The sequence below is a fragment of the Hippoglossus stenolepis genome, chromosome 9, assembly GCF_022539355.2.
Source record: "Hippoglossus stenolepis isolate QCI-W04-F060 chromosome 9, HSTE1.2, whole genome shotgun sequence".
NCBI lineage: Eukaryota > Metazoa > Chordata > Actinopteri > Pleuronectiformes > Pleuronectidae > Hippoglossus > Hippoglossus stenolepis.
In genome coordinates this window covers 28661947-28684708 of record NC_061491.1, presented here as the reverse complement: position 1 = coordinate 28684708, position 22762 = coordinate 28661947, and the positions used below count along the sequence as shown (strand labels likewise).

The 22762-nt window shown below is 44.6% G+C and overlaps 1 protein-coding gene across 2 annotated transcripts; it reads right to left on the bottom strand.

Annotated features, from left to right (window-relative positions):
* Window positions 1–69: 69 nt before the first annotated feature.
* On the bottom strand, window positions 70–22153 carry adam9 (ADAM metallopeptidase domain 9). 2 transcript variants are annotated; one of them, XM_035165251.2, is made up of 24 exons: window positions 21678–22153; window positions 15246–15346; window positions 13119–13177; window positions 12505–12583; window positions 12194–12270; window positions 11608–11809; window positions 11466–11531; window positions 11181–11252; window positions 10196–10365; window positions 9933–10014; window positions 9622–9755; window positions 8731–8902; window positions 8514–8606; window positions 7764–7868; window positions 7582–7672; window positions 7053–7158; window positions 6791–6974; window positions 6633–6713; window positions 6453–6558; window positions 6114–6261; window positions 5313–5415; window positions 4575–4604; window positions 3600–3658; window positions 70–3262 (listed from the first exon to the last, which is right to left on the bottom strand). In XM_035165251.2, exons 1-24 carry the CDS (start codon window positions 21739–21741, stop codon window positions 3193–3195), a joined length of 2454 nt encoding a protein of 817 aa, XP_035021142.1. In that variant the 5' UTR covers window positions 21742–22153; the 3' UTR covers window positions 70–3192. The 2 variants fall into 2 exon arrangements, with proteins under 2 accessions (XP_035021142.1, XP_035021143.1); XM_035165252.2 differs by lacking the exon at window positions 4575–4604.
* Window positions 22154–22762: the final 609 nt, after the last annotated feature.

The window sequence follows — 22762 nt, the reverse complement described above, 5'->3', positions numbered from 1 at the left end:
CTTTACACGATTATTCATGTAATAATGCAGTATTGATAAAACTTATGGATTCAGAAAAACACATCTATAGATTGTTTAAGGTCTTTAATATTTCATGAAGTGAATTTGTGTTTAATCACATCACACACAAGTTCTCTGAGATCACCGTACAGTGTGAATCTGAACGTGCTTCATCTTTACAAAAAAACTACATTCTGTTTGAATAAACTTTATTACATCATCACAGGAAGCTGCAGGAAGAGGCTGAACGTTCACAGCAAACAGCACGTGAACGCAGCACGACTTTTGGCATGACCGCAGACCTGCTCCATGCCTGTTACCATAGTAACATGAAACTGTCCATGTACATGACAGAAACCTCCAAAGAGGAGCAGCCAACATGTCTGAGATCAGTGACTAAAGCAAACACTGCACAAAAATGTAAAAAAATCACTGATCGTAGAAACAGCGATGAGATTCTAGGCGTTGCCATGGCAATATCAGAGTCATACTGTTGTCATTCACCTGCTGTAGTTCAGCTCACACACATTCAACACAAACACAACTGAACTTCACCTGTTTGCCTTGAGTTACCCTAACCCTACCTCGCAGGCCTCACATGTGAAGTAGAAGTTACTTTACCACAGTGTAGAAATACTTACTTGAGTAAAATTATAAAAGTATCAAGGTCAAAATATACTTAAAGTACCAAAAGTAAATAACTGATTATGCAGATGTCAGAATGTTATATCATATTGTTTGATGAAAATGATTGATACATAATCACTTTAATGATGCAGGCGGCTAACTGTAAACTACCTACAGAGCAGAACCGTCGGTGGATGAGTTGTTGCACAATCGATCTTTCAGTCTCATTCTCTCATTAACTCTCAGTATGGATTTTATATTCTAGAGAAACTCAACATGTACAGACTCAAACCAGCAGCGAGTTCGTCCGTCTCTCGTTGGGTCTTCAGAACGTCGTTATGTTTTTTAGTTAAAAACATAAATACACTTCGACACAGATATTCTGAGCCTCATTCACATGTCAACCTCTGACAACATTAAAAATAATAAAGTGATGACTAAATTCATTGGAAGATTCCAATGAACAAGAAAGTGTTGTTGAAACCTTCAAACCGTGTTAAAACTGGGGTTTGATTTGTTGTGAAGATGTGAGTGTGTGTTGAGCAGGAGGAAACAGTCTCTTGGTTTGAATCTGCACGAGCTTTGTTATATTTAAACTGAGAAGCAGCAGCTGAATCTGTTTACCATCTGTAACCTGAGGCTGTCTTGAACTTTGACTTCAGCTGCTCTCATGTCTCTAAATAACTTCACTCTGTTCTCCACAGGTTTCTCTCTTTCTCAGGAATCGACTTCAGGAGGAAACTTTAGCAACAAAACAATCAAACACAAAATTAGCCCTGTGAGTAACTGACTTAATCCTGCGTCAGCTCCTTGTGTCTGTGCAAATCAAAAACATACTAAAGCAGATCAAAATATCCTCACGACACAGTGCAGACAGGTTCATTCATTGCAAAGTGACGACACTCAGAGTCACAGGAAGTTCGTTTCCTGTGGCGTAAAGATCCCTGGTTAGAGTGACAGTGTCAGAGCAGGAGGAAGTTGAGGGACTGTGATGGAGGCCGCTGTGCATTCACAACAACAGAGAAACTAAAGGATCAGTCCAGACCTCCGTGTTAAGGCGGCAGAGACAGGAAGTCCACACGTTTCCAGGACTTTTATGAGTTGAGGCATCATTTCCACCTTAAAGACACGTCAACACGGTCAGACCTCTTCACTCTGGGATGTTCCAGCATCAAACTGAATCCTCAATCAACTCTACCTGAAAATTCATGTGTGAACATCATTCAAATCTGAGATCCAGTATGGCACATGTTCTTTGAACATGGATCCAAACCAAACAGAAAAGTTGAATACTAAATTTAGAAAATCCCTAAAATAACCATGTCCTAGGTTGTAATTTACGGGGGGGGTTAGGACCCCTACAAATGTTACTGGAATATTTGGTCCATTATATTGGACAGAATACATATATCCATTAAATAAAGGAGTAAAATTATCAGTGACGTCTTTCATCTGAAATTGTCTCAAAACTGTTTCAGATAAAATAAATTCTAATTCCATTCCCTTTCAGTGACAAGGTTCCTGATTGGTCGGTTACTCCCGCCTGATTAACCAAGATGACAACGATATAATGATCTGAAAGTGAACCAGTCGCTCACATGTCAGGTTTCCTGTAGGAAACAGCGACAGATCATCTGAGCGATGTCAGATGATCCAGAACATCCCAGAGATCAGTTCAACAGTGCTTCAGTGTGTACATTTCCTTTGTGACTTAACAAGCACATAGGTCCAGATCCAGATCCACATCTAGGTCCAGATCCAGATCCACATCCAGATCTGAAGGAGAGGGACTGAAACCCAGAGGAGTAGAGCTCGGACACTGTTGCATACCGTGATCTGAGAGCGCCGGGTGGAGCTGAGTGGTGGAGACCAAGTGCACCTGCACCACAGCAGCAGGGGTGTGTTACATTCCTATGACAGTGCTGAGCAGAGGGGAGGTGACAGCACCAATCTGTCTTCAGAGTGAGGCAGCTCACCCTTCAGCTTTTTGAATCATTACTTAGCATGTGGTAGCATGATATCATGTATTTAGCTACATGTTAGCATGTGGTAGCATGATATCATGTATTTAGCTACATGTTAGCATGTGGTAGCATGATATCATGTATTTAGCTACATAATATATTTTTAAATGTTTCTCAATTTGAAGCGATATGTTGGAAACATTAAAATGTTTTGAACAGCTATTTGAGCTAACAGCTAGTTAGCTAGCTTGCTTCCAGACAGAAGCTGTGTGATCAGTGGATTATTAATTGTGACGGTTCGGGAAATGTGATTGGATGGATTTTTACAGATGATGTTTCACCTGAAGCAGTTTTTAAACTTCAAAGAAAGAAAGAGGCCAAAGAAAGACTGTAGGGGGCAGTAGCTGCTTCCTGTTTGTCCAGTCTGACTGGGTCCAGTTTCCTGATCAGCCATTTCCTAGTCCGGCCGTCAGCTGCTGTCTTAGCTACAAAATCATTTCCTGGCTGTTGCTAGGTAACCAGCTCCGAAAAGGACAGGGACAGGGGTTGAAGAAAAAGAAGAAGACAGGCGCCATCCAGGTGGTCCGGGCCCCTTGATTGGTTAAACAGGTGGAGCAGGGGCGGGTCTTTGAGGCACCAGAGGCTGTGATGCAGCAGAAGGTTTTGGTTTTCTGAGGAAGAAATAAAACGACAAGTCAACACCTCTGACGCTAAAACCATAAAATCTCCTTTTGACTTTCCTGCTTCTACAAACGTGTTTAACAAACTACAAACATGGAATTCAGAGTTTAAGCTGCTGAAAAGTGGATTTTATCTCTGATGGACCCACGCGAACAGCTCACTGCTGCAAAGTTAGCTTGGAGTTATCCTAGAGGAAACATCTAGGTTAAACCTCTAGGTCCAGTTAGCTTGTGGTGAGTCTACCTTGGATGGTAAAAATATGATGGCTGATAAAAAAATCTCTATTGAGGAAATGAACAGGAAAGAGTTGAGCTCTGTTGTTCTTACAGAGGAGGAGGAGGAGGCCTCAGAGCGTAAGATGGAGCCGTCCTGCTGTTCTCCAACGCCTGATCACACACAAAGAACATTTTCAAAGTTATTGTTATTTATTCATTTTAAATGATCAGCTATATACTGAGTTTAGTTTTACTAAGATATTGTAACATCACTTTATTATATATCAATCAATCAATCAAATTGTATTTGTATAGCCCATATTCACAAATCCCAGTTTGTCTCAGAGGCTTTAACAAGGTGAAACGTCCTCTGTTCTTCACCTCAACAAGTAGGAAAAAGATTTCATTTTCTTATTTGGCCTCAGAACAGTCAAACAGTCAAACTGAAAGACTTTGATCTACCAACGTCTGAATCAGTCTTTAAAACCCACAGGTGGTGAAAACCTGCATATTTTAAAATGAGAACTGATGACATGAGCTCGTCCATAACATTATTTTACTGACAGGATGTTTTTGAGAGATAAGTTGACTTGATGGGAGTCGAATCAAAGATAAAACACTTCAGCACTTTTCCATCAGGGTAAAAATCAGAGACACGTAAAACCAGGTCAGACCAAATTAAGTGAATGTTAAAGTTAAAATGATAAAGTGGACGACATGTCTTCACTGAAATATCTCAGATACGAACACTGCCATCTTGTGGTGCTGTCAGAGTCTGTGCAGTAGTGATGGAAGGATCAAGGTCCCGCCCATACATGTTCTAAACCAATCCTGAGTCAGTCTCAGCTGTCAATCATGACGTCTCAGCCTGTTTTAATATCATCAAATAACTGATTCAAACCAAACTGTTGGTCAGTGAGATAAGAACGACCTGAAATGACAGAAACCATCTTTGACAAACATTTATTGAACGTCTACTTTGACTTTTATGTCTGGTTCATGTCCCATCTGCTAACATGGAGGAGGAGGGTTTATGATCTTTACTGTTAGTGTTGGTTCAGTGTGAGTAGTAATCAGAGTATTTTACCTCCTGTGGGGGCAGGAGCTGAGCGTGGTGCTTCACATGGAGACAGAGCAGAGCATGTTAGGACTCGTTAGTGCATTAACTTTAATGAGTTCTTATGAAACATTCACGTCAGAAACAAACATGAAGATCCAGAGTCTCTGCAGTGAGACGGTTGATGGGTGATGGATTAGTTGGGACCAGTGGCGTAGTGCAGCGTGCACGCCGGTATACAGCGAACACATCATTCAGTATTGTCCTGCAAGCCATTTTTCCTAGGACAGCGAAAGCATCATCTGCCTTACTCTGCCTCTGATTGGTTGGTATCCGTAGCCTTTTCTTGGTTAGGTTGGTTGGTTTAGGTATGAGGAGTGGTGATTGGTTAGTTAGGATAAGAATATCAGAGTAAGCCAATCATAGGCAGAGTAGAGCGGGTCATGTCTGTGTTTGTCTTCCTGTGAAAAATATCACGGCCCCTTTGAATGCATTCAAAAAACTAAGTAGAAACGACAGCAGGAACGACCTCATGCCAGTACAATGATGCTCGGCAGGTTATTTACTTCTCCAGGCACCACTACACCACTGGGACACACAGGCAGTGGAAATGTAACTAAACAACAGTGAACTAAACATCTAAAGATTAGATAAATGATCTACAGGTTTATTCACTCATCAGTATCTTAAAGCTAGGGTTGGTAATCCTGGAGAAGCAAGACAACACACACACCGACACACCTGCTCGGCTGCAGCCGCTAAACTCACCCCCTCTTTGACGATGTTGCTGGCGTTGCCCCGGGCAACAGATGGAGGCTGCGCTCTGGGCGGAGGTCCCCTGATGGGATTGTCTGTAGCTGCACCGTCGGGTCTGAAGACAGGAAGTGACCAAACATTAACAATGAAAACATGTGATTCAACCTCAGCAACTTTTGTTGCTGAGGTTGAATCACATGAATCAGCAACTTTTGTGGAGACGCATCGTCCATCTTTATTTACAGTCTACGGAAAACGACCAAAAGAAGAAAAGTTAGACCGATCGTAGTGTTTTCCCCTAAAAAAACTAATCGACAGAAGCTACCATCCACAAATCGTCAGTTAAAATAAAGCGTAATAAATAAATATTCATATTCATGTCACTCCTTTCTTTTTATTTATTTCTAGGTAATATCTGCGACGTGATCTGTGATCCTGTCGCTTCTTACATGGTTTCTGCACCTGTGCATGAACACATCACAGGTGATGTCTGACACTGATGCAGCATCAGTGACATTTAATACACGTCGTCCTGCTGTCGAGAGCAAGTTCTCCAATTCGTATTGATCCCTCTAAATGCAAGTATCAGTGCTTCATAAATGTCTGAGTGTCCTTGAACGCCCCACAAGCAGCTGTTGGCAGCACAGATGACAGGAAGTGATGTCAGCAGTTTATGTGACAACAAGACATGTAACGTTTTTTTTTGTGAGAATTCAGATTTCATCTCCTTGTCATGAATGTGTGTGTGTGTGTGTGTGTGTGTGTGTGTGTGTGTGTGTGTGTGTGTGTGTGAGTTGTCGTATTCGCACTCACCGGTATCCCTGCGACCTTTTCCTGCGGCTCAGCCCGAGTCGTTGCAGCAGCTCGTTCTTGCGCATGAAAACAAACGCACCCAGAGCGAGCAGAGGGAGGACAAGGAAGAAGAAGACGAGCAGGCCGTCTCTGAGGGACGTGTCTTTATCTGAGGAGGACAAAGTCATGTTCAGTTCAACAGGAACTTCAATTGTGAAATATCTGTGACTGAATTACTGAGAAATGACTTTTCATTCTGTTCTACACAGAATCTGGGCCCTGATTGGTTGCTGTGCTATTCACAGATATGAGGTAACGAGTGCTGGGGTCAGGTCGTGTGGCGTCTAAAGGTAAGTGTACCGTTCCATGTGGGTCCACTGTCCACGCTGCCTCCGTAACCTTTGACCTCACAGAAGGGAGGAGCCCAGCCGTCCTCGCAGTGACAGTTCTTGTTACTGTTACACACCTGACAGAGACAGAGACAGGTCAGTGTGGGATACAGGCACCTCATGGGCACGTAGACAGGTGGACGTGTCTCACCCCCTGTCCGTGACATTTTTTCCCCACGTCACAGTCGAAGTTCATGACGTCGGCGCTTCGACATTCGAAGTTCATACACACCTGAACACCACAGAAGAAGAAGACATTAACATCTCTTTCCTGTCTCCCTCCCTCCCCCTCTTCCTTCCCCTTCTCACCTTGTCGTCTCCACACTTGGTTCCTTCGCTCACCATCCCGGGATCAGGGACGTCTGATCCCAGCATGAAGTCCACTCCATAACACTTGGCGCCGCCGATCGGCGTGCTGATGATCGATGGTTCGATGCCAAACACCGTCACCGTCTGAACGTTGGAGCACTGCAGCTTCCCACATAGAGCGTTTCTATGGAGACGGACATGAGCATCACAAGGCTGTGGAGACATCTCAGTGTGTGTGTGTGTGTGTGTGTGTGTTTGATACCTGCTCTCACACTTCTTGTAACCGTAGTTGTGGTAGCCACAGTTTCCAAAGCGGTCGCCTTTACTGTTGACGTTTTTAAAACAGATTTCTGGAGCAGCCTTCGCCTCTGAGGAAGAGGAGAAGAGGAAGAACAGGAGGAAGAAAGGGAGGTAGAGGAGGAGCAGGAAGAGGAAGAAAAAGAGAAGGTGGAGGACAAAGATGAGGTGGAGGTAGAAGAAGAAGAGGAGGAAGAAGAACAAGAAGGAGGAGGAGGAAGAAGAGGAAGAAAAAGAGAAGGCAGAGGTGGAGGACAAAGATGAGGAGGAGAGAGAAGGTCTCTCATCGTCTTGGACATTAACAGAGTGTAAACAATATGAACCACTGACTGTAACTAAAGACATGTCCCATCTGCTAACATGGAGGAGTTTATGGTTTATGACCTATACTGCAGCCAGCCACCAGGGGGTGATCCAGATGATTTTGTTTCACTTTTCAGGAGCGTAATGTCGTCCATCTTTATTTACAGTCTGTGGTGTAAACAGATACGTACTGGATCCGAATATGGCCTGACACTGTCCATCATAGTGTTGACACTTCCCATTGTAACAATAGGCCTGCTGGTTCCTGCAGGCCTGTCCGTTCTGTAACACACACACACACTCAGTAATTAATAATAATATATTTAATTTATACCTCAGTAAAGTTCCTGTAGGTTTGATCCTCAGGTCTCACCTGGACGAAGACGTCACTCTGACAGAACAACGAGGAGCCGTTACAGAACTCTGGGAGATCACACTCATCTGTGCTGGAACGACACACTGTTCCTCCCGGTAGGTACTACACACACACACACACACACACACACACACACACACACACACACACACACACACACACACACACACACACACACACACACACACACACACAACACACACAGACACACACACACACACACACACACACACACACACACAGTGTTAAGCTACACACTGAAGTTTGTCACCAGTTTTACTACAAACATCCTGATAGACAGAGGCCACATCAACACTGACGTTTCTAGTTTTGAACCTCATCACTGTTGCTATGGTTACGCCCCCTGGAGTTTCCAGCCTCTGGATCAGAGACTTGTGTAAACTGGTCTCGTGTCAGTTTGAAAACTCTGGGTTTGAGTTTCAGTCTGAACAGAAACTGAGACTTTAGTAAACGATGACAGAGACGTTCTCTTCCTGATTGGTTCTTATCAGTCACATGACTCGACTACCAGCGGTGAACACAAAGCTAACACTTCCTGTCGGTAACACTTCCTGTTTCTAACACTTCCTGTCGGTAACAGTTCCTGTTTCTAACACTTCCTGTCAGTAACACTTCCTGTATAATGTTCGTCTGAGTGGAGGTGGATTTAGTTTTAAAATGAAACAAACACTTACAGCAGGTTGATGTATTGATTATTGATGATAAGACAGTGCTGCTGGTGTTTACCTGACAGTTAGAGCAGCATTCTCCATAAGCACACTGAGCTCCAGACTTCAGCCTACATGTCTGATACTCACAGCAGGGGTCCTCCTCACACTCCTACACACACACACACACACACACACACACACACACACACACACACAATGTTCAACCTTCTCCATGGGACCACAACAATCTTTTATTTGTAATTTCATGTTCGTGTTTTCAGATAAAAAATGACCTTCTGGGATCCACAGTCACACTCCTCTCCCACGTCCACTAGTCTGTTCCCACAGTAGGGGGCGCTGTAGGCCTCGTCAGGCCGCGGGACGTTCAGGAGACACGTCCCCCCCGTCAACAAGATCATCTTCTCAAAATCATCTGCACTGCAGCTGCTGAAGTTTCTGGATCCTCTGCAGACAGAAGGAGGAAGAGGAGGAGGAGGAGAGGAGAGGAGAGAGAGAGAGAGAGAGGAGAGGAGAAGAGGAGAGGAGGGAGGAGGGAGGAGAGGAGAGGGAGAGGAGAGGAGGAGAGAGGGAGAGGAGGAAGAGAGGAGAGGAGGGGAGGAGGGGAGGAGAGGAGAGGAGAGGAGAGGAGAGGAGAGGAGAGGAGAGGAGAGGAGAGGAGGAGGAGGAGGGAAGAGAGGAGAGGAGAGGAGAGGAGAGGAGAGGAGAGGAGGGGAGGAGGGAGGAGAGAGAGGAGAGGAGAGGAGAGGAGAGGAGAGGAGGAGAGGAGAGGAGAGGAGAGGAGAGGGAGGAGGAGGAGAGAGGAGAGGGAGAGGAGAGGAGAGGAGAGGAGAGGAGAGGAGAGGGAGAGGAGAGAGAGGGAGAGGAGGAAGAGAGGGAGAGGAGGGGAGGAGGGGAGGAGAGGAGAGGAGAGAGAGAGAGAGAGAGAGAGGAGAGGAGAGGAGGAGGAGGGAGGAAGAGAGAGAGAGAGAGAGGAGAGGAGAGGAGGGAGAGGGGAGGAGAGGAGAGAGAGGAGAGGAGAGGAGAGGGAGAGAGGAGAGGAGAGGAGGAGGAGGGAGGAGAGGAGAGGAGAGGAGAGGAGAGGAGTTTGAGTGTGTGTGTGTGTGTGTGTGTGTGTGTGTGTGTGTGTGTGTGTGTGTGTGTGTGTGTGTGTGTGTGTGTCTTACGTGGCTCCAGAGTTCATGATGCAGGCGTTCCCTGGGCAGGTGCAGGAGCGCCCGTCGTCATGGTTCATCCCGAGGTTGTGACCGAGCTCATGAGCCACGATGGAGGCGAACGAGGGAAGGTTGGTATTGGTGAACTGAGCGAGCGAGCGAGAGAGAGAGAGAGACAGTAAACACAGCATGAAGTTGTTTCTGCTAACACTGGAAGTTATGGCAATTGTGGCGTGCAAGGATACGTATGGAGACTATAAACAACTCTTTAGTCACTGATGAGACAGACAGGTGGCTCTGCCAATGAGAAGACAGCAACGTACCGCGTTGATCCCGCCTCCGTGACTTCTGGAGCAGACGGTGGACACGAACGCCATCCCAGCTGTTCCTCCAAAAGTCCGCTTCCTGTATGAGACGACATCATCGTCAACGCCATCATCAGACAGTGTGTTTGTTTTAATTTGTTTTCAGATAGTGTGTGTGTGTGTGTGTGTGTGTGTGTGTGTGTGTGTGTGTGTGTGTGTGTGTGTGTGTGTGTGTGTGTGTGTGTGTGTGTGTGTGTGTGTGTGTGTGTGTGTACACTGACAGGATGAGTTGTGCCGAGTCGTGGCGTCTGCGAGAAACCAGCTCTCTCTCTCTCCACTGGGTGAAGCGACCCAGAACTTCTCCAGCGCCCCCTTCAGTGCTGATTAGGTTCTGCTGCGACCAGATCTCCAGACCAACCAGGACCACTCGGACGTTCAGCTGCATGTAGATCTGAACACACACACACATACTATTTTTGTTGCTAAGGAAACTTTTATTTTTTATTTAATTATCAGAACTGCTGTTGCATCAGCTCTGACTATACAACCTTGCAGCTTTGTCAGTGTGTGTGTGTTATTGTGTATCTGGGTGTTGGTTTATTTGTGCAACTTTGGATCTCTACAGCTGCTTCAGACTGAGCTCCTCAGTTCTCTGGATCTTCTCTGGAGGATCAGACTCAGTTTGTCTTCCTCCTCCTGAGCTCCTGTATAAAGTCTAGATCCAGGAGCAGTGTGAACAGCAGAGGATCCTCCACTGATTCACTGATGGTGGGGGAGCTTCTAACACGGGACACAAACATGAAGAAACTAAAACAAACCTCTGGTGAAGAAGTGCTGACACACACGATGAAGACACAGACGGAGATGTGAAGAGAGTTTGTGGTGATCAGAGCTGAATGTCAGGTGATGTCAACATGATCACATGACCTCTGCAGCAGAGGTAACACGTCACTTCCTGTCTCTGTCTGCTGCACCCGGCTGCCCCCCCTCTCACCTGAACCATGAGGAGGATCTGATGCTGTGAACGAGTCTGTGCAGAAAACCTGCTGCTGTGTTGTTCAGCTGTGAAACACAAACTCTGGAGAAGCTCTGGAGACGAGTCTCTGGATTTGACCTGGAGCTCAGGTCTGAAAACTGCTTAAATTTGTGTGTGTGTGTGTGTGTGTGTCTGTGTGTGTATCAGTGTGTGTGTGTGTGTGTGTGTGTGTGTGTGTGTGTGTGTGTGTGTGTGTGTGTATCAGTGTGTGTGTGTGTGTGTGTACTTACACTGTCTATGTAGTTGGCCAGATGAATCATCTCCTCCCTCACTGCTGTGTCATTTTTGTTCATAAAGTTGTACTGAAGAGAGAGAACGAGAGAAACGTGTTTTTACCTTCTGTTTATGGTTTCTCTTTCTTGGTTTCAGCGTCAGTTACCATGGTGATTTACCAGCTTCATTACCATGGTAACAACAGATCCTCACAGTACAGGCTCCTGAACGTTGATGTGCACGTGGGGAAACTAACTCTGTGTAACACAAACAACATTCTCCATAACGTGTGTGTGTCTCACCCTGTCGTTGTCGACCACCAGCAGCAGCTCCACATAGTGAGTCTGATGAAGAACAGCTCGCTTCACCTGGAACAAAACGTTCCTTCATGATTTTATTCACAAATTATGAAGCATTGCAGTTTTTGTGTGTGTGTCAACCCACTCTGCTGTGTTGTCCGTGGTGGATTTCCTCTGGTTCGTGTTGAGCATGGTCTGTGGCGTTGCTGTCGGCGTGATCCTTGTGTGGCGTTCCACAACCATGGGGCTGTGATGTCACATCCTGCAGGCGGTACACCAGGTGCTGTTCAGGGGCGGAGTCTAAGGGCTCAATACCATAACTGTCGCCTGTGAGATGTAACACTCCTCTGAAGAAAGATACAGAAAAAACACACATCAATTATCGCACTGAATGTTTACAGTATAATATATGTCATTTCAAATGCATCGATGATAAATCAGAACCAGTGTAATGAATGAAAAGTTAAACATTAGTCTTGATGTTGAATGTTTTTTATCCAGATGTTCAGAGGAGCTGTTCAAAACAAACAAACATGATTAACTGTGATTCTAAAAAGACATGACATCATCCAACTGGGATGAAGACCCTGAAAAGAACTGAGCAGGTTTTTTATATTTTGGTGAAACATGTCAACACACACTGACCTATGAGGACTTAAGACGTGTGTGTGTGTGTGTGTGTGTGTGTGTGTGTGTGTGTGTGTGTGTGTGTGTGTGTGGTGTGTGTTTACCTGAGGCCGTTGCAGATGCTCATAGCGACAGATGAACCCTCCATGTTCTGAACGAAGCCCCGGTAGTGACAGTGGTTCTGTGACACAAGAAGCACCTGGGTTATAAACACTGAGCTTAGGGTGCTAAGCCCTGAGTGTTGTCTGCAGGTATTATGTGTGGGTGAGAGGAGAGGGAGGCAGTGGAGGAAATCAAACATCTGACTGTGAGGTTTACAACCTGCTGTTGTAATCAAACTCATGCTGTGTGTGTGTGCGTGCGTGCGTGCGTGCGTGTGTCTGCGTGTGTGTGTGTGTGTCTGTGTGTGTGTTACCTGTACAGGTGGTCTGGTGGTGATCACTGATCCATTCTGACTGTAGGAGAACACAGTGAAGTCTGCAGGAAGCAGCAGTCTGTGAACGAACCACAGGTTTCACATCTTCATCTTCATCATCATATTCTTGTGTCTTTCTTCAGTGTTTTATTGTCGTTATGTTTTTATCTTGTGTCGGAACCTCGAGTCTTTTCACTTCCTGATATTTAGATAAAAGTTAATGCCTCCAGATAATGTGACACATTCCTGCAGACGCTCGTCGTCGTGACTCTCTCTTATCATGAGGAGCTTATCAGTGAAACGCTGACAGAACAGATACGAGAACCTGAGGTTCGTCTCCTACCGTCAACACGAAGCAATTCTGAACGACTCAAAAGCTTTAATTCACTAAGAGAAACAACCAAACAGCTGATCATTATGGGATTGGTGTGATTGGCTGATCAGCAGTGTCAGATATGATGTCATCAGCCTGGTTCATACTGTTCTTTTATTCTTTAGTATTTTGTGTCTGATATGATTCTGTCCAGTGAAAACACAGCATCATATTCTGTGTGTGTGTGTGTGTGTGTGTGTGTGTGTGTGTGTGTGTCTGTGTGTGAGATGAACACACTCACTCGTTTCTCTCCAGATGAACCACATGATCGTTTCCATCCACACTGATGATGTACAACACCTGTAGAAACAGAGAAGTGGTCGGTTATCAACACAACGACATGAACACATGAACCACAACACAGCCACACTTACAACAATGTAAATATATAAATACACAACACTTTTATAGAGAACTTTTGAATAACAAGTTTACTTTTATATATTTAAAAGGGACAGTGTACATTCATTAATATGAGCACAATGGTCCATAGGGTTAGATGTAAATGTACCAGAGTCTCTAGACACGCTGATGTTAAAAAGAGAACAAACAAAGAAACAAACAAACGAACAACAAACTTACAGATATGTTAAAAAACATACACGCTGAGGCAAAATCCACGATATACAGCAGTTAGTAAGAATTTGACAATCAAAATGAGACAGAGAAGAGAATTAGATTAACAATAACACAACTATTCTGGATGATGACATATTTGAGTATTCAGTAACCGCTGTTCTGTGGGGAGTGTTCCAGGTGGGATCCCCTCTGGTGTTTGGGTTCAGTTTGATGAACTCATTGAGGGGGGGGGCCTGAAAGACTTTGAATACAAGTCATATGTATATTTGACCATATGTTCCCAGCTCAAGAAACCACATCTTGTTATGTTGAAGTAAACAAGCAGAGTGACGATATAACTATTCTGTGTGATGATGAACATCTTTACTCATAAAACTTCCCAAAATAAAAACTCTCCAGAAACTGAAACAGTCCAAGGTCACCTGAGCCTCTGACTCACCTGGCAGGCATCAGCCTGTGTGTGTGTGTGTGTGTGTGTGTGTGTGTGTGTGTGTGTGTGTGTGTGTGTTTGAGGTGAGTCAGGACAGGGAGTCAGCGGTGGCCTATCTAAACCAGCTGCTGACAGCAGGCTGTCTCCTAACACAACAGGGGTCGAAGGTCAAAAGAGGACTGGGGGTTGGGCGGATTATCAGGAAACTGAACTACACTGTAAGAATATTTACAGATTTAAAAATCTGATTTAACCTGAGTTCGGTTCACTCAGGTTAAATTGTTTGTTCAACATAATTCAAGTTTATTCCTATTAGTTTATTATTATGCTCATAGTTAACAAGTGACCAAAAGGATTCTTTGACATGGTGTCACATTTCAACTCAGTGTGTAGATTCCCACCCAACATGTTGGAACATGTTGAACTCACACACACACACACACACACACACACACACACACACACACACACACACACACACACACATTCAGATTCACACACACACTAAATCCTTGTGTGTTTTAAGGTTGTCCTGCAACAAGCACTGTGTTAGTTTCCTGCTGGAGTTTTTATTTTTTAATTTCTGGGTTTTATTCAAACCAACATTTAAAACAGTAAAGAGAAGAACACTAAAGAACATGTTGGACTTGACTTCACAACAAAAGAATAAGTATATGTGTGTGTGTGTGTGTGTGTGTGTGTGTGTGTGTGTGTGTGTGTGTGTGTGTGTGCGTGTGTGCGTCCCCCACAGTCTCAACATCCAGAGTTCAATCCGTATATTTACAAAGTCTGTTTCAGTCGCCCCCCCACAAACCCAACACAGATCAGTTCAAACAACGAAAAAAACAGATTAAACTAAAAGAATCCGTTCGGGGTTTTACTGTGGATCTTCATTAACTGACAGGAAAGTAAACGTAAAGAGAAGCGTCCTGTCGCGTCAATAACAACAATATTCATTTATACAAGATGTTCAGGGCATCACGGTGCAGGCGATGGTCCAATCAGTCAGTCGAGCAGAAACCGGCCGGACGCTCCACGGAAACGCCATAAGGATAAATCCACCAGATTAGTTCCTCCTGACTCATATTTACTGTAGTGAGACGATTTGTGTCTCACACACACACACACACACACACACACACACACACACACACACACCACACAAGTGCTGACACAGCAGAGGTGATGTGGGGTCACACTGACAGGAAGTGGATCTCACCAATCAGCTGATTCCTACTGTGTTTGTTTCCTGAGGTCAGCGATCACAGTGGCCAGAGAAGGAAACACACACACACACACACACACACACACACACACACACACACACACACACACACACACAACAGAAAATACAATTACCTGACTGGGCAGTCTTCCGTCCACATCCCGCCTCAGCCTGCCTCCTATTGGTCGAGGGACCGTCAGCTGATAGGAGACGAGGTGTTGGGTCTGCGGAGATTCTGCGGACGGAAACAGGAAACGGTCGACGAGTGAACAGAGCGGAGGAAGCTGATTGGTCAGCTGTTCATTATAAAGTACATCACTCAGTAGAGCTCATTCCTCCACCAACAGTCTCCTGAAGAAACCACATATAAATTCAGTAGATCACAAATCACACACACTCAGTGAAGGTCCTCTAACATGTCCGATTGTTTTCATCACGATCCAAGAATGTTTCTCTGGGAGATTAAAGAAAAGGTTGAAAGTGTCTTAAAGAAGGAGATCAGCACATTCCTGGACTTTATGTTCCATGTTGTTTTTCAGGCGTGTGGTCTTTTAGTTTGAGAGCCGGACTTATTGATTTCACTCTCAGATTTTGAAATGCAATCTCTCACAACCCTGTGCTCACACTCAAATACACGCTGCTTGTTCTTGCACTTGAACTCAGATTTCCTGCGCTCCAGCTCCTCCCCTCTCTGTGGGTGTGTTAGCTTTATGTCTTTGAGCGTTGTGTTACTTAAACCCCCCCCCTGCCATTCTCTTGGTTGAGGAATTCTGACAGACTTGTTGCACAACAAAATCCAAGAGCAGAAGAAAGAAAGCAGAAGCTGCTTTAGTGTGAGAAGAGTTGAAGCTGGAGCACAGAAATGAGTGTGAGCGCAGGGTTTAGAGTGAAAGCTTTTCAAAATCTGAGATAGAAATCAATAGGTCCTGCTTTCAAACTGAAAGACCACGATGTGGAATAATGAGGAAAACACCCCCCCATGTTAATTCAACAGAACCACGCACACACACACACACACACACTCTCTCTGTGATCACCTGTGTGTGTGTGTCATTAACCGTTTCAGGAAGTCGTCAACATCAACAAACATTTAAACTGAAAACTGAGTTTGACACAAACAGGAAGCTGAAGATTCTTTCCCATCTAAAGCCACAGAGCGTTTCATAATGTGGTGACGTCAGATCTACAGAAGCTACATGATCTCGTCTGTGGACAGTTTTCTGTCCGTCTGTCAGGAGACGACACACAGTGTGGACGAGCTTTTATCTGTTACCGGGACATCAGAGAGTAAAACAACACACACAACCTCTGTGAGCTCTGACCTCTCTGTTACATAAACTCTTTGTGTTCATGTTACTGTCGCTCTGCTGTTTGTATGAATGAACCATTTGTGTGTGTGTGTGTGTGTGTGTGTGTGTGTGTGTGTGTGTGTGTGTGTGTGTGTGTGATGATAATCTTTATCTGCTCTGGAGGTTGAAGTTTTTCTTCTTAGAAAGTGAAACTGTTCAGTTACAACCAAAGTTAATTTGTAATAATAATAAAAACTGGTTGTGGGAACTAATGTCAGAGTCTGTGTCTCTGGACATGTTCTGGATCTTCTCCTGCAGCCTCCTGGTGAAATGTGTGTAACATGTCAGAGTGAGTCCATGTGAGGACACAGCAGGACAATGTGTGGAAGCTTCCCAGTGAGCGAGTGGACGTGTGGATGAGCTCTCTGATTATTTCTGAAAATAATTAATAACAGTCACTGTTGATTCAAAATCAATTATGTTGGATTATTGTTCTTTACTTTATGGGCAAATGGGATTTTTGTGGTAAAGCATAAACAACCACATAAAAGAACAAAGTGCAGCATTCATACACTGATTAGGAAAGTGGTTACCATGGCAACAGTCACAACTTTGAATCAGAATGAAAGACTTCACCACACACACGTTATTCAGTCACACGTTAAACTCAAAATCCCGCGTCGAGTTATAATCGAGTATTTTTACTCTGTAGTTTATTTTTACTCCACAATCACTCGTTCTTCTCTGTGTTTGTTCCTGATGAAGTGAAACGTCTACAACTAACGACGTGTTCCAGCGTTTCTCCGTCTCCATCCCCTCCGCCCCCAGACCGCTTCCTCTGCTCCTCCCTCTGCTCCTCTCTCTGCTCCTCTCTCTGCTCCTCTCTGCTCCTCTCTCTGCTCCTCTCTCTGCTCCTCTCTGCTCCTCTCTCTGCTCCTCTCTCTGCTCCTCTCTCTGCTCCTCTCTCTGCTCCTCTCTCTGCTCCCTCTCTGCTCCTCTCTGCTCCTCTCTCTGCTCCTCTCTGCTCCCCTCTCTGCTCCTCTCTCTGCTCCTCTCTCTGCTCCTCCCTCTGCTCCTCTCTGCTCCTCTCTCTGCTCCTCTCTCTGCTCCTCTCTCTGCTCCTCTCTCTGCTCCTCTCTCTGCTCCTCTCTCTGCTCCTCTCTCTGCTCCTCTCTCTGCTCCTCTCTTTGCTCCTCTCTCTGCTCCTCTCTGCTCCCTCTCCTCTGCTCCTCTCTCTGCTCCCTCCCTCTGCTCCTCTCTCTGCTCCTCCCTCTGCTCCTCTCTCTGCTCCTCTCTCTGCTCCTCTCTCTGCTCCTCCCTCTGCTCCTCCCTCTGCTCCTCTCTCTGCTCCTCCCTCTGCTCCTCTCTCTGCTCCTCCCTCTGCTCCTCCCTCTGCTCCTCTCTCTGCTCCTCTCTCTGCTCCTCTCTCTGCTCCTCTCTCTGCTCCTCCCACTGAGCTTTCACACCAACCATCTCCAACTCAGCAGTGACGAGGTCAACAGCCGCAAAACATCACAACTTAATGACGAATGAAGAAGTTTATATTTAACACTGATTAAATATTAACACATGTAAACGTCGAAATACATTCTTATTTATTTTAAGAGGAAGAGAACGAGGAACATCAGACTGAAGCTTCAGCAGAACGAGTCTGAACATTTGTTCTGAGTCAATAAGACTGAGTATATTTAATTCAGATCAATAGATATTGATCTGAATTAAATATAAGAATGTTTGAACATGACAGGTTCCCAAAGTGCCTTGATCGCCCCCTGGTGTCTGGCTGCAGTATAGTTTATAAACCTCTCCTCCTCCATGTGAGCAGGTGGGACATAGACCAAATAAAAAAAAGGCTCTTTGTATAATCCTCATATCTCAGTTATATGAACTGAGCAGTGAGTCTAAAATAAAAACCGTAGGGTTGTTGTTTCGATGGAATAAGTCTTATAAATTCGTAAATATCTCCAGGCTGAGACGTCCCGATTGACAGCTGAGACTGACTCATGATTGGTGGAGAGCATGTATGGGCGGGACCTCGATCCCACAGCTTCACCCCACGACATCGTCTTAATTCACGATCTTGTCTCAGTGTTAAACCTGCACGAGTTCCCCCTGCAGATTGGTTCTGTAGCTGAGTTTGACTGACACTCTGAGGATTATTATAAACTGTGTTAATAAGAAAATCTCTGAGAACTGACGATTAGTTTCCATCAATAACCTTGAAAATGTCGATGTCGTAATAATTTCGTTCTGTCAGAGATGACAAACTGATAACAGTTAAACGTTAACATTTCTCTGAAGTGCTTATTGTGTTTATAAGCTAATCGACGAACCAGGTGTTGTTACCATGGAAACAGAACTGGGAGTTCTGAAGGATTTCAGCTGGAATGCGACCTGGATTTCCTCGTAGCTCAGTAAAGCTTCAGTGAACTCTCTCATGTTAGAGCTCTTAACACCAGGACACAGTAACATGTTGTACGACACGTGTAGATCAAAGCTCTGCGTTACACCACATGAAAACATCATCATCGTCATGGCAACTTGTCTGTGTCACCTGACTCCTCCTGCTCTGATTGGTTTAATGTCACATTTCATCATCATGTGACCATCACCGACGCTCGCCTCGGAAAATATTAAATATTTCAAAACCGATGTAACAAAAACTGATCCAACGGCTCAGGAGGAAAAACTTTCCTACACTGTACTTTACAATACATGACAGTGTAATATATATATATATATATATATAGTATATATAGTACTTTATATTATCATGAATTATAACATATACTATAATCCACAGTAAAGCCCTGTGATGCAGTGTGACTCTAATGGTCAACTGTGTACCTGTACCCTCTCCTAGCAGCAGTGTGTAGTAGTACTGTGTAGTACTGTGTAGTACCTGTACCCTCTCCTAGCAGCAGTGTGTAGTAGTACTGTGTAGTACTGTGTAGTACCTGTACCTCTCCTAGCAGCACTGTGTAGTACTGTGTAGTACTGTGTAGTACCTGTACTCTCCTAGCAGCAGTGTGTAGTAGTACTGTGTAGTACTGTGTAGTACTGTGTAGTACCTGTACTCTCTCCTAGCAGCAGTGTGTAGTAGTACTGTGTAGTACTGTGTAGTACCTGTACTCTCTCCTAGCAGCAGTGTGTAGTACTGTGTAGTACTGTGTAGTACTGTGTAGTACCTGTACTCTCTCCTAGCAGCAGTGTGTAGTACTGTAGTACTGTAGTACCTGTACTCTCCTAGCAGCAGTGTGTAGTAGTACTGTGTAGTACTGTGTAGTACCTGTACTCTCCTAGCAGCACTGTGTAGTACTGTGTAGTACTGTGTAGTACCTGTACTCTCTCCTAGCAGCAGTGTGTAGTAGTACTGTGTAGTACTGTGTAGTACCTGTACTCTCTCCTAGCAGCACTGTGTAGTACTGTGTAGTACTGTGTAGTACCTGTACTCTCTCCTAGCAGCACTGTGTAGTACTGTGTAGTACCTGTACTCTCTCCTAGCAGCAGTGTGTAGTAGTACTGTGTAGTACTGTGTAGTACCTGTACTCTCTCCTAGCAGCAGTGTGTAGTACTGTGTAGTACCTGTACCTCTCCTAGCAGCAGTGTGTAGTAGTACTGTGTAGTACTGTGTAGTACCTGTACTTCCTGGCAGCAGTGTGAGTAGTACTGTGTAGTACTGTGTAGTACCTGTACTCTCTCCTAGCAGCACTGTGTAGTACTGTGTAGTACTGTGTAGTACCTGTACTCTCTCCTAGCAGCAGTGTGTAGTAGTACTGTGTAGTACTGTGTAGTACCTGTACTCTCTCCTAGCAGCAGTGTGTAGTACTGTGTAGTACTGTGTAGTACCTGTACTCTCCTAGCAGCACTGTGTAGTACTGTGTAGTACTGTGTACCTGTACTCTCTCCTAGCAGCACTGTGTAGTACTGTGTAGTACCTGTACTCTCTCCTAGCAGCAGTGTGTAGCAGCACTGTGTAGTACTGTGTAGTACTGTGTAGTACCTGTACTCTCTCCTAGCAGCACTGTGTAGTACTGTGTAGTACTGTGTAGTACCTGTACTCTCTCCTAGCAGCACTGTGTAGTACTGTGTAGTACTGTGTAGTACCTGTACTCTCTCCTAGCAGCAGTGTGTAGTACTGTGTAGTACTGTGTAGTACTGTGTAGTACCTGCACCTAGCAGCAGTGTGTAGTACTGTGTAGTACTGTGTAGTACCTGTACTCTCTCCTAGCAGCACTGTGTAGTACTGTGTAGTACCTGTACTCTCTCCTAGCAGCACTGTGTAGTACTGTGTAGTACCTGTACTCTCCCTAGCAGTATGTGTAGTACTGTGTAGTACCTGTACCCTCTCCTAGCAGCAGTGTGTAGTACTGTGTAGTACCTGTACTCTCTCCTAGTAGTACTGTGTAGTACTGTGTAGTACCTGTACTCTCTCCTAGCAGCAGTGTGTAGTAGTACTGTGTAGTACTGTGTAGTACTGTGTAGTACCTGTACTCTCTCCTAGCAGCAGTGTGTAGTAGTACTGTGTAGTACTGTGTAGTACCTGTACTCTCTCCTAGCAGCAGTGTGTAGTAACTGTGTAGTACTGTGTAGTACCTGTACTCTCCTAGCAGCACTGTGTAGTACTGTGTAGTACTGTGTAGTACCTGTACTCTCTCACTGTGTAGTACTGTGTAGTACCTGTACTCTCTAGCAGTGTGTAGCAGCACTGTAGTACTGTGTAGTACTGTGTAGTACCTGTACTCTCCTAGCTGTAGTACTGTGTAGTACTGTGTAGTACCTGTACTCTCTCCTAGCAGCACTGTGTAGTACTGTGTAGTACTGTGTAGTACCTGTACTCTCTCCTAGCAGCAGTGTGTAGCAGCACTGTGTAGTACTGTGTAGTACTGTGTAGTACCTGTACCCTCTCCTAGCAGCAGTGTGTAGTACTGTGTAGTACTGTGTAGTACCTGTACTCTCTCCTAGCAGCACTGTGTAGTACTGTGTAGTACCTGTACTCTCTCCTAGCAGCACTGTGTAGTACTGTGTAGTACCTGTACTCTCTCCTAGCAGCACTGTGTAGTACTGTGTAGTACCTGTACTCTCTCCTAGCAGCAGTGTGTAGTACTGTGTAGTACCTGTACTCTCTCCTGGTAGTAGTACTGTGTAGTACTGTAGTACCTGTACTCTCTCCTAGCAGCAGTGGTAGTACTGTGTAGTACTGTGTAGTACCTGTACTCTCTCCTAGCAGCAGTGTGTGAGTAGTACTGTGTAGTACTGTGTAGTACTGTGTAGTACCTGTACTCTCTCCTAGCAGCAGCAGCAGCAGACAGACCTCCAGCAGCCCCCCTCTCCCTCTCATCTTCTCCCCCGTCTCCTGCTTCCTCTGCCGGGACGAACTGATGTCACCGGGCGGCAGCGGCCCCCCCCACCGGCCTCTTCCCGTCGTATGCGGTACTACTGTAGTACTTGCAGTAGTCGTGGTAGTACTTGTAGTAGTGGTAGTAGTAGTATAAGTAGTGATCTTCCAGTCTTCTCATGCTAAACACCCAGCACAGCTTCTCTTCTTCGGGCGAAACATTCCCGTCGCTCCCGCTGATGAACCGGTGAACCACCGTTACCGAGAACCGGGAATCGAACGTTTCCCGTTAGTTTGACCTGATGAACGAGTGAGAGGCGGAGTGTGTGTTTCAGTGTGTGTTTGTGTGTTTGTGTGTCTGTCCTCTGCCTGATCACTAACTCCTCCACCTCTATCAAATGACGTCAGCGGAAACGCTCTGTGCTTCCGGTAGGATTTCAAAAATAAGAGCACGTTAATGAGGTCCAGAAAGAGAAACTTATGATTTAAGAACTAAATCTATTCTATTTACTAACATGTTCATGGAACCCTTCTTAAAACGTTTCAAGTTTTTAAGGTTTGTAAAATATATGAAGAGTTGTTAAAATGTTCTGTATAAAGTAAACTACACAAGACTTGACAAGATTACTCAAGTGATACAAAATGATTTATAAGTAATTATAATACAATTAATGTTATAGATAATTTACTAAACTTTATTTTTTTAATTAGCACTCTGGTTTTTTTCCAAGTATTTTTGTTAGGGTATTTTGTTAATTTGACAATGAAAATTTAAACAGTTAAATGTATTTAATGATTCAAATCATTCTTAATGTTTAATGTGCTGGTTCCTAACTTACATGTGTTTTTTGTGTTTTCTATGACAGTATAACTCAGTCACTTCTCATTAGACTGTCGTGAACATTTGTCTGATATTTCAGAGACAAAAAAATGTATATAAGACCTTATAATATTAAAATAAAAACAATAATTTAACAGCTTATCACTATATTATTTGAAATGTTCTGAAACCCTGATGTATACC